Source organism: Rattus rattus, chromosome 17, assembly GCF_011064425.1.
Source record: "Rattus rattus isolate New Zealand chromosome 17, Rrattus_CSIRO_v1, whole genome shotgun sequence".
NCBI lineage: Eukaryota > Metazoa > Chordata > Mammalia > Rodentia > Muridae > Rattus > Rattus rattus.
This window is the reverse complement of record NC_046170.1, coordinates 15,332,036-15,350,364: the sequence shown is the minus strand read 5'-3', so window position 1 is coordinate 15,350,364 and position 18,329 is coordinate 15,332,036. Positions and strand designations below refer to the sequence as shown.

The window sequence follows — 18,329 nt, the reverse complement described above, 5'->3', positions numbered from 1 at the left end:
TGCTTTTCCGGGGCAGGGGTAAATCCTTCTGGAAGAAAAAGGGGTGAAAAGGATGAGGTCAGCGTAAACAGTGGCCACTGCCAACAATGCAGCTCTGTTCACCTATGGAGCAAGAGTCATCCGCATCACCACGTCACCTTGCCTTCCTGATTCCCAGTAATCAAAAACAGGGTCAAGTACACAAGAAATAGACCCAACTGGGCGTCTAAAAGCATGTCCATGCAAATAAAGTTTTATTTGCTTTTTTGACAAGACAGAATCTCATCTCTCTCAGGATGGCTTGGAGCTCATTACATCACACAGGCTGCTCTCCAACTGAGATGCTGCCGCCTCACCTTCCAAGTGTTCGGATTGTGAGCCACCAGGACAATGTTTGTAAAACATTGTTCTTTGTTCTGGACAGGGTCTCTCGTAGTCCAAGCTGGCTTTGAACTTCCTGTGTGGCTGAGGGATACCCTTGATCTTCTGCTTCTGCCACTACAGGTCCTCTGCACTGACATGCTCCGCCACACCCTGTTTCTATGGTGCTGAGTGTCAAACCCAAGCTTTTGTGCACTCTTCCAACTGAGCTATATCCTCAGCCATAAACAATGTTTCTTGAGGATCCAGTGACCAAGAAGCTTGATGACTTGAGGTCATTCCTAGGACCCACATTGTGTAAGGCAATAACCCACTCCATAAGAAAGCTACTTACTTCCACACTCACACTGGCACACGTGTACATGCTATACACACACATGCGCACGCGCGCACACACACACACATGCGCACGCGCACACACACACACACACACACACACACACACACACACACGGGGCTGGGGGAGAGATTTTAAAAGAAAGGAAGAAGCAGGGTTGGAGACATAGCTCAGCAGTTAAGATCACTAACTGCTCTTACATGGGTCCTGTGTTCAATTCCCAGTTCATCACAGCGCACAACCATCTGACCCCTTGTGTGCATGAAGACAGTGCTCATATACATAAAAGACATGAATAAACAATCTTAAAAAAAAAAAAAAAACAGAGGGTGGGAAGATGGCTCAGTGGTTAAGAGCACTGACCGCTCTTCCAGAGGCCCAGAGTTCAATTCCCAGCAACCACATGGTGGCTCACGACCATCTGTGATGGGATCTGATGCCCTCTTCTGGTGTGTCTGAAGACAGCTACAGTGTACTTATACAGAATAAATAAATCTTTAAACAACAGGAAGGGGCAGCCACCGGAGGATCTGTGGAGAGATCGTGTGGGCTACAAGGATAGATGAGTGTAGGTGGAACTTATCATCTCATCATCTGGATGAAGAAATGACCTCTTACGTCCCATCAGCCTTGTGCTGCTCAAGGTCTGCTCATAGAGTTGGGGTAGCATAGGAAATGGGTCTTGGAGAGCACCCAAAAGTTAAAAAATTTTTTTAAAATTTATTTTGTGTGCATTGGTGTTTTTTTCTGTATTCATGTCTACGTGGAGGGTGTCAGATCCCCTGGAACCATAGTCACAGACAGCCGTGAACCACCATGTGGCTGCTGGAAATTGAACCCAGGTCCTTTCAAAGAGCAGGCAATACCCTTAACCACTAAGCTATCTATCCAGCCTCACCAAAAGTTTTTTTAAATTAAAAAAAAATTGTGGCTGAACATGATGGCATATGCCTTTGATCTCAGCACTCTGGAAGCAGAAGCAGGTGGATCTCTAGGTTCTAGTATAGGCCAACCTGGACTACGAAGAGAGTGCCAGGATAGCCAGAGCTATATAGAGAAACCCTGTCTTACTTTAAAAACAAACAAACAAAAAACAAAGCAAAACAAAACAAAAAACAAAGGGGTTGGGGATTTAGCTCAGTGGTAGAGTGCTTGCCCTAGCAAGCGCAAGGCCCTGGGTTCAGTCCCCAGCTCCAAAAAAAAAAAAAAAAAAAAAAAAAAAAAAAAAAAAAAAAAAAAACAAACAAACAAACAAAAACCACCAAAAAACCAAAAAATACTGCATTTATTTATTTATTAATGTATATGCACCGTAATGTGCGTGTGGAGATCAAAGTACAGCTTGTGAGAATGTGGGAATGGTTCTCTCCTGTTCTGTCTATCTCCGGCATTAGATTCAAGTGGCCAGGACTGGTTGCAAATACCCTTACCCACTTAACCCGGAAGTAGTCCTTCTTAATAGCAACACTGGTAATAATCCCTACTGACTTTATGCATCCACACCTGAGGAAGATCTTGTTTGTTGGAAAGGGTGTTAAAAGTCTGTAATCCTAGTGCTCAGGGAGCTGAGGCAGGAGGATCTCCTGGGCTAGCAATATGATGTAATTCTATCTCAAAGGGGGAAAAAGTCAGACATAGTATATACTTGTAACCTCAGCACGAGGCAGCCTGAACCAAGAAGATCCCTTTGACTTTGAAGCTGGACTGAAAAGTTGGTTTCAGGGCCAGCCTGGACTATATATATATATATATATAGTAACATTAGAAAATACTCAAGTATATACTAGTCAAGTGCGTGAGTATTTTCTAATGTTAATGTTTGATATATATATATATATATCAAAAAAACAAAGTAAAACAAAACAAAACAAGATAGTTGTAGATACTTTCTTTTTCTTTTTTATATTTATTCTCCTCTCATATATTACATCCCAACCATGTTTCCCTCCTTTCTCCCACCTCCCCTCTCTCCCAGATAAACTGCTCCTCCTTTTCCTTTCAGAAAAAACAGCAGACCTCCCAGGGATGGAAACCAAACAAGACATAACAAGTTACAGTAAGACTGGGCACAACCGGACTGGAGAGATAGCTCAGTGGTTAAGAGCACTGACTAATATTCCAGAGGTCCTGAGTTCATTTCCCAGCAACCACATGGTGGCTCACAACCATCTGTAAAGAGATCCGATGCCCTCTTCTGGTGTATCTGAAGACAGCTACAGTGTACTTATATATAATAAATAAATAAATCTTTAAAAAAAGAGAGAGAGACAGCCCCAGTCCCACTGTTAGGAGTCCTACAAGAACACCAAGCTACACAACCATAACATGTATGCAGAGGACCTATAGCAGACCATGCAGGCTCCCCTGATGGTTGGTTCAGTCTCTATGAGCCCCCCACGAGGTCTAGCTAGTTGACACTGTGGGCCATGTTCTTGTGGTGTCCTTGATTCCTTTCACTTCTACAATCCCTCCCACCCTTCCAAGGGCTTCTGAAATTCTGCCTAATGTTTGGCTGTAGGTCTCTGCATCGGATCCCATCAGTTACTGAATGAAAGTCTCTCTGGTGACAAGTTGTGATTATTTTTTTTTCTTTTTTCTTTTTTTTGGAGCTGGGGACTGAACCCAGGGCCTTGCGCTTGCTAGTCAAGTGCGTGAGTATTTTCTAATGTTAATTTGTTTTAAAAAGAAAAGAAGTCTAGGCATGGTCTTTAGTCCTGGAGCTCAGGAGCTCCACGAATTTGAAGCTAGCCTGGTCTACATAGCTATCTCTAGTCAGTTAAGGCTACATAGTGAGACACTGTCTGAAAGCTAAACAAATTAAAAAAAAATGGGTCTGCCAAAGTTCTTACTGCTTTTGTAGAGGTCATTGGTTTGGTTCCTGGCACCCACACGCACATGGTGACTCATAACCACGTGTAATTCCAGTTCCAAAGAATCTGTCTTCTAACCTCCATGGGTACCAGCACAAATGTGGTGCAAATACATATATACATATACATATATGTCATTATATTATATATATAACATAACAAAATATATATATATATATAATATACTTGTTATGTTTTGTTGAGACACGGTTTCTGTGTAGCCTTGGCTGTTCTGGAACTCAGAGAGATCTGCCTGACTCTGCCTCCTGAGTGCTGGGTTTAAAATTTTTTTTAATACTTTATTTATTTAGTATATATGAGTACATTGTAGCTGTCTTCAGATACACCAGAATCTGTTATAGATGGTTGTGAGCCACCATGTGGTTGCTGGGAATTGAACTCAGGACCTCTGGAAGAGCAGTCAGTGCTCTTAACCGCTGAGCCATCTCTCCAGCCCTGGGTTTAAAATTTGAGTGGTCCAGTACTGCCTGAAAAAAAAAATAAGGGGGGAGGGGTAGGGAGGATGAAGAAGTTGTTACTTTGTCTCAAACCCTCTTCAGAAGAGAGCAAGGGGTAGTAACAGTAGTCTTGCCAACAATGTTTCTCAGGCTGAAGCAAAGTAAGTTAGTTCAATAACAATGAAGGTTTCAAAAAGTTGGTTTTGTTTGGAAATGAGGTCCTTGAACTCTTGTTTCCTCTTCCCAGGTGCTGAGATTATGGATCAGCACTAACCTGCCTCACTTCAACAGGACTTCTGAAGGAGGGGGGGATCGTGTTTGATGCTGGTAAGACATGCCAGTGGATAAAGAACTTAATGGGCGGGGTTGGGGATTTGGCTCAGTGGTAGAGCGCTTGCCTAGCAAGCACAAGGCCCTGGTTCGGGTCCCCAGCTCCAAAAAAAAAAAAAAAAAAAAAAAAAAAAAAAAAAAAAAAAGAACTTAATGGGCACCTTTAAGAACCCACAGCACCTTGGGCTGGAGAGATGGCTCAGCAGTTAAGAGCACTGACTGCTCTTCCAGAGGTCCTGAGTTCAATTCCCAGCAACCACATGGTGGATCACAACCATCTGTAATGGGATCTGATGTCTTCTTCTGGTATATCTGAGAGCAACAGTGTACTCACATTAAATAAAAATAATAAATAAATCTTAAAAAAAAAAAAAAAAGAACCCACAGCACCTACCCAAATGCTAGATGAACACAGGAAATCCTAGTGCTGGGTTTGGGTGGAGAAGGAATTTCCAGGGCAGGCTGACTAACTAGACTAGCCCAAGTTAGCAAGATCTGGGCTCACTGACGATCCTGAATCAGTACAGAAGAGCGAGATGGAGGAAGAGAGCTGGTATCATTCTCTGGCCTCCACACACACATGAAGATACAAATACACATTCATGCTCACCACACACATACATACATGTACAAAAACAACAAAAAGATGTATATCCTAATCCTTTCTGTGGACTCTCAGAGAAGAAAGTCCAGCTTTAAAATTCCAATTTTGCCTTTTTTTGATCTTGACAAATGACCTTCCCAAGTGCTCCTGCCTTCTGGAAGACTCTGAGGTGAAGCAAATTTTTAACATTTTAGGGTGGTGCGTGGTTTGTGCTCAACAAATAGTGAAGTCCATTGCAGAAGAAGTAGCTTGGCGCTAATGATATTTTCCAACAAGCCTGGAGTTCCAGGTCCAGGACCCAAAGAGTAAAAGCAAAGAATCTACTCTTAAAAGTTGTCCTCTAACCTCCACTCGTGGGCAAAGGCACATGCTGACAGACAGACAGACAGTCTCTCTGTGTCTGTCTGTCTGCCCCTCCCCGCTGGGGGATTGGGAAGATGGCTCAATGGTTATTGCAGAGGACCCAGATTCAATTCTCAATCCCCACATGTCCGCTCACAGCATTTCCAGTTGTAGGGGTCTGATGCCCTCTTCTGGTCTCCATGGACTCTGGCCACATGTAGTGCACAGACAGGCCAGGTTTGAAGCCTTGCCCTAGGGAGTCACAGTGACCAGAAATCCAGACCAGATTTTCTCTCTTGTAATGGCAGGTTTAGAGTTAATTGGTCTCTGCTTACCAAGTTAAGCAACCTTTAGAGACATAGCAAAGCCAAGACCTGGAGTTTTCAGCCATGAAGCCAAGGGCTCCAGACCTTTGTCTCTGAATATGGGAGACAGCCATACAGAATCTTTAAATACCATGGGAAGAAGTCCTGGGAATGGGCCTCATCTGCAATCTCCCCACAAGCACTCCAGAGTGGAGAAAAGGGACAAATTTAGATCCTTCCTGTATTCCGGAGTGAGAGTCACGGAAATCTTTGTGAGTTCGAGGCCAGCCTGGTCTACGTAAATAGTTCCAGGCCAGCCAGGGCTACCCAGTGAGACGCTATCTCAAAAACATTAAAAGCTAAAAAGAAAGGAGAAATTCAGATCCTTGGAGTCAAGTCAGACAAACGCCACCTCTCCCCCAGCTGCAGAACAACTCTGCTTCTCCCCATAGGGTGCTGTGGCAGGACATTCGAACAAGTAGCTCTTCTTATTTGAGATCCTAACTGCACTTGAGAGATTCTCTGGCGCTGAGGGACAGTGGGACTTTTGCTTAGCGGTGGAACCGATACCCGTGAGTGGACCCAGGCATTGTCAAAGCGGTTAGTTAGCTCAGAAGGCACAGGAGAGCAGGGATTCCCTATTTCTGTAGCACCTCTTGAGCTAAGTGGGTGAGCGGTAATCTGAGGGGTTGGGGGCGGAGTCTTGCGTCAGAGACAAAGTCCCGCGTGGCGTTGAGCCAATGGGATTCGGCGCCGGTTCCAAGGACCAGGACACACCCCGTGCAGGCCCCGCCCAGTTCCAGCGTTTTCATGGACAGCGGATGGACCCGCTTAGCCGCTGTAGTACTTTAGCTTTGCCGCAGCTCCCTCCCGCACTCAAGACTCATACTCCTTTCCTGCCCCGGGAGCAGGAGGGACCGCGAGGAAGACGTCGAGAAGCCTAGGCTCCGAAACTGTGTTTGAAAGCAAGTTAGCTTTCTAACCAGGCTGCTTCAGCAGCCGCCAGCCTCCTGGGATGTCCTTCCTACCGTCTTAGTCTCATCCTTTCCCCCCAGCTCTACTGATCGGTCATCTCTCCGTGCTCTTGATCTTAGAAATGGTGCATTAAGGGAGCCTAGAGTTGGACAAAAGACTGGGCTCATATTTAATTTAATCTAAATTCTGGAGTAGACGCAGGAGCTAACCTCCGAGGAGGCTCAGAAGGATCAGCCTCTGGGTACCCCTAGGAGAGACGCGTTGATCATCTCACCTATGAGACTAGTTTATGAACTCAGAAAGGCAAGCCTCAAATCTCAGAGGACCATCTCAGCCTCAAAATCCCTACCTACTTTGGGGTGGGAACTCCTAAGGACTGACTGGATTTGTTCCAGCCTTCCCCTTTACTCCAACAACCCTCAGTAGCCCACTCTGCAGTGGACTCACGGCTCCTGCGCCTGCGCAGCCTGGCGACCAACATCTTCGAAGACTGCAAGAAGCTAAAAATCGCTCCCGCCCACCCACAAGCTGGGCTGGACTTAAGGATCGCGGGCGGGCGGGCGTGTGTGTGTGTGTGTGTGTGTGTGTGTGTGTGTGTGTGTGTGTGTGTGGTGTGGTGGGAGTATTGTAGTGAAGGGGGTGGATGGAAAGTGGGGAGGCTGTCTAGGTGCCTGTCCAATTAGGGCAGTAGGAAGAGTCCTAGTGGCCAGACAGGTGAATGGAGGACTCAGGGTAGCAAGCCTAGGAAGGGCTCTGGTGGTGAGGGGCGAGGCTTACGAACAAACATGTTTACAGCTGTTGAAGCGTTGGTGGCCCCGAGGGGCTCGAACCCTGGGGCAATAACTTTAACTTGCTGCACCTTCACCCCCAGACTGTCCAAGTGCCTGGGCAAGAACCTAGGCCCCCTCTCCCTCCGACTCCGGTGGGGCCAGGCGCCACCCAGGCCATCCTCGAGGGGGCGCGCTAGGATGCAGCCCCTCCAGCAGCCTCTGGGATACCCGGGCGACGCCTGAGGGGCGGGGTCCGCGCTGCCAGGACTCGCGGACACAGCACTCTTCGGCCGAGAACATCCTCTGGCAGTACGAAGGGGTGCCTCTGGCGACCCTGGTGCAAGTTCTCCTGCGTTCTGCTCGGCCCCGCCCCAGGGCACCGACCCCATCCCCTCCTTGGAGCCCGGGCTGCGGCGTACCTGCAGCCTCCGGCGGCGGATCAGGCCAGAATCGTCCATGGCGGCGGCGATTTCGGTCCGGGGGAGGGAGGAGGGAGGTGGCGGCGGCAGGAGGAGGGAGGAGGGAGGGAGAGAGAAGCCTCGGGGACCGCGGCGGCGGCCGGCGAGGGGGGAGCCGGGGGGGCGGAGCGAAGCGGGGCGGGCCCGGCGCCGTCACTGCGTCTGGGAGCCAGAGCGGGGTTTCGGCCACCGCTGCCCGCGCTGGGGGTCGGGGGTGGGGGGTGGGCGGGTAAAAGGGGTTGGGTGGGTGGAGTCTCCAGATGTCCCTAAGGGCGGCATGCTGGAGACAGACCCTATCGCGACAGTCTCTTTCACAGACCCTCCAACCCAAGAGAGATCCCTAAGGGAGCTATTCTCACAGATGAATTCCCGGTGCGACTAGATCCCCCCCGCACACACACATACAGGAGACAGTCTCACAAGGGTGTGATCTGCTGTGAAGAGCTGTCCCCTCGCCCTGAAAATCACTCCTAATGGAGATAATGTCTGAAAGGTGACGTTTCATCTCAATTTCTCCCTTCCTGAGGGGGCATTTCTTCAAATATCCAGTAGGTGACATCTTTGGGAACCCTGGAAAGACTATCCCCCAACGGGACCACTTGAAGGTATATTCTCGTCTCTGTGAGAAATTGTCTCCACCCCAGGGCACCCTCAGATCCCCACAGATGCATTCTTCCAGAGTCACGTGTTCAAGTAAGAGGCTGGACCTCATGGGAGTTTCCCCCTCAGAAAAACGTGTGTGTACACACAGATCTCCTTCCTTTGCCTCCCACAGGGCAGAGTCCCTTAAGTCTTGCAGCCCCTCCAGAGTCTCGGCTTCATAGCCAGGATTAAGGAGCCAGGCCAGGTCAGGGTATATTTATAAGAGCGATTAGCTGGTAGCTGGGGAGGGGGCAGATGAAACGATTCTTACTCCACCCCCCAATAATCACTCAGCTGAGCCCAACCCAGACCATGCCTCTCAGAGTTGGAGAGAACATCATCTGAACCCTAGACAGAACGGGAAGGCCTTTCTTTCCCTGGGTAACTGTATAACTGACCCAAGGTCTTGGAGGGCAGGGTCTCAGAACTAGAGCGACCTCTGCCGGACAACGGAGACGACAACGAGGTCTGGGTCAGCGTGTTCTTGATTGAGCCTCACTCCTGCACCTTCGCTTGTATTATTGTTGTCTGTGTCTTTCTTTCTGTTGGTCAGCGTAACCATCTCAATGAGTCTATTGCTTGTATTGTCTCTGTTCACGGCTTGTGTTTTTACCACGTTCCCGGTCGAGAAAGCTGTCCCTGGTGCTGGCCTCGTGCTACTGTCCACGGTGCTGAAATATGAACGCCCTGAAGGAGATGAGCGCTTGTGTGTGCACAGGGTCTTGCAGGAGGGAAAACCCACAAACAGGATAAATGTGACCTACAACCACGTTGGCCCAGCCCAGACAAAAGCTTGATTCTGTAGGTTTGGTTCCTGGAGCCTCTGTAATACCTGTTGACCACAGAAAGGTAGAGGAAGGAGTACCCTACAGCCTGGGTTCCACAGGGACATCTTACCCAAGGGGGAGACATTATTAATTCATTAATTTCCTTGCTCAACATTTACTGAGCATGAGCTGTGTGCAAGCGTAGAGTAGTATTTGGCAATATGGGCGTTCATCAATAAAAGTCATAAAAAACAAGAGCAAAACAAAACAAAAAATCCCTCCCTTGAGGCTGGAGAGATTTCTAATTCATTAAGAGCACTGGTTGCTCTTCCAGAGGTCCTGAGTTCAATTCTCAGCAACCACATGGTGGCTCACAACCATCTGTAATGGGATCTGATGCCCTCTTCTGGTGTGTCCGAAGAGAGCAAACCATATACTTGCATACATTAAACACATAAATCTTAAAAAGAAATGTGACTACAACCAGAAACAATGTTCCACACATACAACACACATACACGTGCAAACACACATTCAGTAAATACATGCACACACACTGCACATACTTCCATATATGCTCCTCAAGCACAGGTACAAATATTAACACATTCTTTGTGCATACTTCTCAAAGACTCACCTGTACTCCAAAACCTCACAAAAGGGCTTGGGAAGACGACTCAGTGGCTAAGAGAATATACCACACTTGCAGAGGACCCAAGATCAGTTCCCAGCACCCATGTCAGGCAGCTCACAACTGCCTGTAACTCCAGTTCTGGTTGATCTGATCAGAGGACTCTGACCTCACCAGCTGATTCACTCATATCCACACACTGGTACAGACACACACATGCACACACACACACACACACACACACACACACACACGCACCATAGATACATAGATAAAAATAGTAAAATATAAAAAAGAAAACTACAAACACAATCATCAAAGAGAATCACGTACAACATATGTATATATTTGTGACTATCCAGCAAACAGACACACATAATATACATTAACACATACACATATAAAACTCATACCCTATAATCATACAAGCATATACTTAGGAAACACAGACACTCATCAAATGCAAGTACACTCAAACACTCCAACACACACAATTCCAAAACCCAAGGATGCTCAATGATGCACGGTTCTCTCCTAATACGTAGACACATATTTCTTCCAACACAGCTAGTCAGCTCATACACAGATTCATGTAAGTTCACGCATAGCCCCACCCCACCCCCGCTCCAGGGCTGTTTTTCCTCCCCCCACCTGGTTCTCCATCTTGAGTTAATTCTGTGAAAACTGAGAATTTTATGTCCTGTATACAACTGTATCACCCGGAACCCAATACAGAGTATGTGTTTAATAAATGTCTTTTGAATTAATGGACAGAATGTGAAGGGACACAGATTTACAAAAACTGGAGAAAGGCACAGAAGCATCACCAGCATATGCATAAAACTACCTACCCAAGAGACAGACATCCTCTCCACAACACACACACACACACGAGAGAGAGAGAGAGAGAGAGAGAGAGAGAGAGAGAGAGAGAGAGAGAGAGAGAGAGAGAGAGAGAATAGAGACCTTAAATCCCAAGTTTAGCATAGGGCAAGCTTGTGGATATAAATGCACCAGTTCCAGTGCACCTGTTTAGGGTTGTGGAGGTGGGGCTTTGTAAGTCCCCGCCCCTTAACCAAACCACACCCCCTTTAGTTGCCGCCCCTTGCTGGCCTTGGTTCCGTGATTCTGAGGTGTCTCAGCATCCCCTAGACTCCAGCCTGCTAACAGGTGAGTGGCAGTGGGTAGGACGTCGAGAATCTTGTCTCCCATACTTTTACCTTCTTCTGCCCAGAAGCTTTAGGACTCTAGGGGCAGAACCGCAGCCCTGCACAGTCCTGCTTGATTCTAAAGGTCCAACCCTGGGTGGAAGCTCCTAAGCCGATTGTGAAGATTGTGAACCGAGAGAAGGTGACCGTGAAAGGAGTGAGCAGGTCGGGGTGGGGGTGGGGGTGGGGGCTGAAAAGAGTAAGAGGAAGTTCTGGGTAGAAGAGGGGCTTGGAAGAGCTGAGGGGGTCCTGTTACTCTGAAGGCAGTTGGCAGCAGAGGACAAACAGGGTGAGAGGTTGGTTGCCTGGGAGTGGTGTTTTAACCTGAGGAATGAAAGAATGGGAGGGGCTCTCGGGTGGGAATCCCCTAGCATTGGCAGGCATCCTCATCTATGGCCTGTCCTCTGTGCTGCCTGGCAACGATTTCTGGCACGAAGCTACCAGTGACAACCTAAATCTCCAGAAGGAAGTCATCCCTCATCCCTCCACATCAGCTGGCTCTTGTCTCGGGTGGACATGGCCCACGAAGGCCACTTTCAACACAGCGGGATGGTCTGGGCCCTGCGACTAATCCTGGCATGGGTCTTCTTGGTGACCTGTGGTGGGAGCCACCCACTGCAAGCCAGGTCCTGGGGACACCCTGGGCTGGCAGCCAACGTGAGCACAGGCCAGCTGCAGCTAGCAGGTGAGCATTCTCTCACCCCTAACACCTAGAAACCCCACTTAGATCTTCCTTGTAAGAGGGCTTGGGGTCATGGAGGGTGGGCAGACAGGGCTAGCAGTGACTGCTGGCTTTAACAGCGCAGAGTCTGGGTGTCGGACAGCTGGGTTCAAATCCCAAATCCATATCTTGGTGCTCTGTGACCTTAAGCAAATCAGATAACCTAGGCAGAGTGCTAGGCATGGTGGTTTCCACCTGTAATCCTGGCACATAGAAGGTGGGTCTAGGAGGATTAGGACTTCAAGGTCAACCTCGGCTATACGGGGAACCAGAGGTCAGGCTGGGCTACATGAAACTGTCTCAAAAAAAAAAAAAATAGGAGCTAGGCACTGGTGGTGGCTTTGATCCTAGCTCTCAGGAGGCAGAGGCAGGGCAGGGCAGGGCAGGGGCAGGGGCAGGGGCAGGGGCAGGGGCAGGCAGATCTGGGGGTATGAGACCAGACTGAGTTCCAGGACAGCCAAAGCTACACAGAGAAACCCTGTGTCAAAACACTACATAAATAAATAGAGCCAATGAGGTGGCTCCATGGGGAAAAGTGACTGCTACCAACACCAATGCCCTGAGTCAGCCCTGGACTGAAAACTGCGAAAAGGAGAAAATCAGCTCCTGCAATTTTTCTTCTGACCTACACACACACACACACACACACACACACACACACACACACACACACTAAATACATTGATTAAATATAAATTTAAAAATTAGGATAAATCATGCTGAAGAAATGTTCCTAACATGGGTAGTGCCCTAGGTCCAATCCCCAGTACATAAGAATGCTGGAGAAAAAACAGACCTAACATAGAGGTGTTGTGGAAATTAAGCATGTAAACACACTGCTGTTTGGAAACACAGACAAATATAACCTGATCGTTGTGAGTGATACACAGGGGCTGGAGAGATGGCTCAGTGGTTAAGAGCACTGTCTGCTCTTCCAGAAGTCCTGAGTTCAATTCCCAGCAACCACATGGTGGCTCACAACCACCTATAATCAGGTCTGGTACCCTCTTCTGGCCTGCAGGCGCATACATGCAGGCAGAAAGCTGTATGGTTTATATATACATAATAAATAAATGTTTTTTTTAAAAGACCAGGGTTGGGGATTTAGCTCAAGCTTGCAAGGCCCTGGGTTCGGTCCCCAACTCCGAAAAAAAAAAAAGAAAAAAAACCCTTTAAAAAAAAAAAATGAGTGAGGGTTGGGGATTTGGCTTAGTGGTAGAACACTTGCCTAGCAAGCGCAAGGCCCTGGGTTCGGTCCCCAGCTCCGAAAAAAAGAATAGAAAAAAAAAAAAAGAAAAAGAAAACAAAAAAAATGAGAGATACAGTTGTTGCTGCTTGAAGCTGCATTTCACAGAAAAGAGAATTCTCCAGTGATGGGAATTGAACCTGGGGCCCTTCACATGCTAGGCAAGTGTTATACCACTAAGCCACCCCTAGCGCTAGTTATGCTACTTCGTGGGTTCTTCTTTTTCTTGCTCTTTATTCCCCTCGTTTCACCCCTGTCACTGGATTAAAGAGAACAGATAGAGGGGAGAGAGAGCTTTGAGTTTAACTTCTTCCTCGTTTCTTCTTGTAGCTGGTTTTTGTTAATTTGTGAGTGCTTCTTTTCCTCACCCTTTATCCCCCTGGCTTTACCACTATCTCTAGATAGGAGAGAAAGGATAGAAAGAGAGGGAGAGAGATCTCTGAAACTAATTTCTCTCCATTTGTTCCCTCTTTGACCATGGCTACTAACAAACCACCCCCCCACCCCCACCCCCACTACCACCACTATCACCACCACCACCACCACCACCACCACCACCACCCCACCACCACCACCACCACCCCACCACCATCACCACCACCATCACCACCACCACCACCACCACCACCACCACCACCACCACCACCACCACCACCACCACCACCCCCCCCACCACCCCCACCCCCACCATACCATCACCACCACCACACCATCACCACTACCACCACCACCAACAGCAACACCATCACCATGGGTGGAGAATTTATATAGCCTCTGAAAAGTTCCCAGAATTTCAAACATCACACAATTGGAGAAACTATCTGCAGCTGGCAAAACCACACCTCTGCTAGAGCAGGAGGCAAATCACAGTCAGCTGCTGTGGACAGTCTGAGCAGTCCCACACCTCATAGCTGGGATCAAAACAATAAATATTCTTATATTTGTTTTTAAAAGAAACCAAAATTCCAGAAACAAACTACAGGTTTGTTTTTATTTTTAGCCAGGATTTCTCTAAGTTGCCTAACCTGGTTTTGAATTTAAGATCCCCCTGCCTCAGCCTCCTAAGTGTCTGGGATTACAGATCCCTGCCATGTCATTCAACTGAAGAGAAGTCTATCTTTAAGGTTTTTTTCTCTTTGGGGAAGAAAGCACTGATAGAATTTCCGTTGTCAGGGCACCCCCAGTCCTCGGTTCCACCATCTTACCCAAGGATCCAGGTTCCTAGTTCACAGACACCAGCAGGGCCAGAACCTTGCTGTACTGCAGACATAGACAGACCAGAGGCATCAAACCCAGAGAGCCTTCTAGCCAGCTGCGGGGCACCAAGCCCAGAGTGAGTACTGTGTCCTCTAGCCTGTCCCCCTGTTCTTTGCCCTACTTGCCCTAGCCTGGTAAGACCCTTAACTCCCCCTGAGGACCATGCCATGTTAGCCCTGTCTCTCCCGTGTTCAGATGTGAATTCTTCCTGGGACACCTTCAACGAGCCCTCCGAGATCGCTTTCACCCACTGCTGTTCGGAGTGCGCCGAATGCAGCCTCTCTGCCTGGAGCTCTGCCAGATTTGGTAAGAGAGGCGGGAACAGGGGCATGTCCTAAGGTGTGGTGCAGGATCCAGGGCCTTAGTTTGCCCCCACGGAGCCAGAATGGGTCTATGGAAAAAAATCTAGTATGTACTCTGCAAGGTAGAAAGGGAAGAAGCCCGAGAATGACACGGCGTTTAAGTAGCATGAAGGGGTGGCCCTGACGGACCAGGAAGTTTCAAAAAGTTCAGGCTTTTGACTCAAAGAGAGGCTAAAAAGGAATGCAAGGAGCTGGGACAAATAGGTTGTCTGACTAGAGAATGGCTCGGCAGTTAAGGATGCTTACTGCTTTTCGGAGGATCAGAGTTCAGGTCTCAGCACCGGCATCAGGCTCACAGTAGCCTGTAACTCCAGCTCCAGGGGATCTGATTCCCTCCTGGGATTCCCCTGGCTCCTGTACTGGCCCGTGCCAGATGGCTACAAATGTCACTTGCCTTTAATCCCAGCACTCCGGAATCAGAGGCAGGGATAGCTGAAAGGACCTCGAAGTCAGTTGGTACAAGACACAGCAGGACAAGTTCTTAGCACAAAGGAGATGTATTTGCCCTGAGGGGAAAAGGTCAGGGAATGAGGCAAAAGTCAGGAAACAGGGCTGGAGAGATGGCTTATCAGTTAAGAGCACTGACTGCTCTTCCAGAGGTCCTGAGTTCAATTCCCAGCAACCACATGGTGGCTCACAACCATCTGTAATGGGATCCAATGCCCTCTTCTGGTGTGTCTGAAGACAGGGACAGTGTACTTATATATAATAAATAAATAAATCTTTTTTTAAAAAAAAGTCAGGAAACAGGTCAAGGGAGAAATTAAGAGGAACTAGGGAGGGGGGTCTAGATGTTTGTCTTGGAGGGACAGAGGACAGCCTCTGGAGAGGAGACAGGCGTGGCCTGTAGACAAATGTCAGTTTATAAAGGTGAAAAAGGAAACCCCTTGTTAGGAGGAGGTGTGGAATTTTAATTAAGGATGCTAATTGGTTGAGCCAAAGAGGACTTTTTTTTTTAAAGATTTATTTATTTTAAAGATTTATTTATATATAAGTACACTGTAGTTGTCTTCAGATACACAGCAGAAGAGGGCATCGGATCTCTTTACAGATGGTTGTGAGCCACCATGTGGTTGCTGGGAATTGAACTCAGGACCTCTGGAAGAGCAGTCGGGTGCTCTTAACTGCAGAGCCATCTCTCCAGCCCCAAAGAGGACTTTTAATTGTTGGACTTCACTATTTTGACAGTTGGACCTTGGGAGTCAGCCTCAGAAGGAGGAAGTAACTAAGAGGACAGACCTGGTGGCTAGCTTTAGGAATGTAATTTGGTTTTTAGCAAGGAAGAGGGAATGGGGAAGAGCAAGGCCCGCTAGAGACATGTTTGCCTGCTGGAGTCCCTTCAGGACCTCTGAGGTGAGGCCAGCCTGGTCTACAGAGTGAGTTCTGGGATAGCCTACACAGAGAATCCAAACCAACCAACACACTCTCTGTGTGTCTGTCTGTCTGTCTGTCTGTCTGTCTGTCTGTCTGTCTGTCTATCTATCTATCTATCTATCTATCTATCTATCTATCTCTATCTATCCTTCAAGACAGGGTTTCTTTCTTTAGCCCTGACTGTCCTGGAACTCATTCTGTAGACCAGGCTGGTCTCAAACTCAGAGATCCTCCTGTCTCTGCCTCCCAAGTCCTGGGATTAAGGGTGTGCTCCACCATCGCACAGCTACCTGAGTTCAATTCTGGCCACCTACATCAGACTGTTTTTTTTTTTTTTTTTTTTTTTTTTTTTTTTTTTTCAGAGCTGGGGACCCAACCTAGGGCCTTGCGCTTGCTGAGCAGGCGCTCTACCACTGAGCTAAATCCCCAACCCCAAAAATATGTATCCTAGGCTGGCCTCGAACTCCAGATCCTCCTGCCTCTGCTTCCTTCAGCAAATCCTACCGGCCTGCGCCACCAGTACCGGCCAGACTGTTTATAACCACCTGTAACCTTAGCTCCAGGGGATTGGAGGAGCACATAACCATACACGCATGTGCACACACGTGCACACACACATACATGTACATATGTATACAAACAAGTAAATAAAAAACATTTTTAAGGGGGGTGGACACATTGTGGTGGTGTTGATAGCCCATAACACTTGGGAAAGAGAATCAGTTCAAGGTAATCCCAGACTAGCTTCAGAGCCTGTCTCACAAAAACAAACAGCACAATAAATCCAGGGAGGGAACTCTGCAAATGCTGGGTGTCTGAGGGACTGGGGCCTGAAAAGAGGCCTTGGTCTGAGGGAGGGTCATGTGTCTTTAGAAGCCCACTGGCTCCAAAGCCTTAAACCTGCCTTCCCTTCTCACATATCCAGGTTCACCACCTGCCAAGCAGATTTTATTTGTGGCCCGACTTGGCTGCAGTCCTCTGGAAAGAGAGGCTGTGAGCCTAGCTGCCGTACCTATGGTCAGGTGAGTAAGGAACTGAGGGTGAGAGGAAGGAATGAGCTTTGTCGTGTAGCCTGGATCACTGACATGCAACACCATCTGGGTTCTTCCAATCCTTTAATTTTAATTAATCAGTTACTTTTTAGATAGGGACTCTTTACATAGCTCTTGCTAGCCTGAAACTCAGTACGTACACTGGCTGATTTTGAACTTTTTTTTTCTTTTCTTTTTTTTCGGAGCTGAGGACCAAACCCAGGGCCTTGCACTTGCTAGGCAAGCGCTCTACCACTGAGCTAAATCCCCAACCCCTGATCTTGAACTCTTAAAGACCCTCCAGCCTGTCTCCCCGGTGCTGAGTTTAATCCTTTTAAAGGTGTGGGCTAATCTTTATTTTCTTTTTTTCTTTTCTTTTTTCTTTTTTTCGGAGCTGGGGACCGAACCCAGGGCCTTGCGCTTGCTAGGCAAGTGCTCTACCACTGAGCTAAATCCCCAACCCCGTGCCCATACTCTCTTATCACCCATACCATGCCCCGGTCCAGAAGACCCACCCCAGCCATTCAGTTTCTACCCTCTTGAACTCTCAACCCTTTCTCCTAGGCTTTTGCCAACGCCACAGATCTGTGTCACTCTGCTTTGGGTCATGCCCTGAGGGTGGCAGCTCCTGGCTCCAGTCATTGCTTCAACATCTCCATCTCCTCTCCAGGAGCCCGCCGCCGCCCTCGAGCCTGGATCTCAAATGCTGCAGGCAGTGGCAGTGGTAGCGGCAGTGGCGACAGCCCAGAGTAGACATTTGGCTTTCAATATACATGTCCCTTCCCTAGGCCAGGAGCCACCGAGAGCCATCTCCCTCTCTTCCTCTCTCCTTCCTTCCTAAACCGGGTCCTGGGGTTGCCTAGACAAGCCCTCCCACCATTATCCTAGACACATCCAACCCTGACTTATCTTGCTTTCCCCAAATAAAGTTGCCAGACTAAACCAGGCTATACATGGCTGCTGCTTGGGGGAAATACTTGGGGGAGAACCTGCCAAAAATGATAGTTTTAGAGAGGGAAAGGGAAGAACAGAGACCAGAGCACAGTACACAGGTCGATTCTGATGACCAACATTCTGTCCCCAGAACTTACATGGTAGCAAAAGGGACAACTACAAGTTGTCCCCTGACCTCCAGGCTTGCCCTGGCACTTGTGTCCCCTCTCCCCCAAATAAATAAATAAATAGATAAACTAGGTTTTGGCTTTGATTATTGAAATTAGGGCCTCATTGTATAGCCATGACTGACCTGGAACTATTTAGACCAGGATAGCCTCTAACTCA

The 18,329-nt window shown here is 48.0% G+C and overlaps 1 protein-coding gene across 1 annotated transcript; it reads left to right on the top strand.

Moving 5' to 3' along the window:
- Nucleotides 1-11,168: 11,168 nt before the first annotated feature.
- On the top strand, nucleotides 11,169-17,995 carry Rtbdn (retbindin). Its single transcript, XM_032887342.1, has 6 exons — nucleotides 11,169-11,199; nucleotides 11,495-11,742; nucleotides 14,198-14,357; nucleotides 14,477-14,587; nucleotides 16,943-17,039; nucleotides 17,613-17,995. The coding sequence occupies exons 2-6, from the start codon at nucleotides 11,574-11,576 to the stop codon at nucleotides 17,799-17,801; spliced, it is 726 nt and encodes a 241-aa protein (XP_032743233.1). The 5' UTR covers nucleotides 11,169-11,199; nucleotides 11,495-11,573; the 3' UTR covers nucleotides 17,802-17,995.
- Nucleotides 17,996-18,329: the final 334 nt, after the last annotated feature.

Coding starts and splice junctions, on each gene's coding strand:
- Rtbdn (XM_032887342.1), top strand. CDS start 11,574: ATGGCCCACGAAGGCCACTTTCAACACAGCGGGATGGTCTGGGCCCTG. Junction 11,743..14,197: donor AGGCCAGCTGCAGCTAGCAG/GTGAGCATTCTC, acceptor TTCCGTTGTCAG/GGCACCCCCAGTCCTCGGTT. Junction 14,358..14,476: donor TGCGGGGCACCAAGCCCAGA/GTGAGTACTGTG, acceptor TCCCGTGTTCAG/ATGTGAATTCTTCCTGGGAC.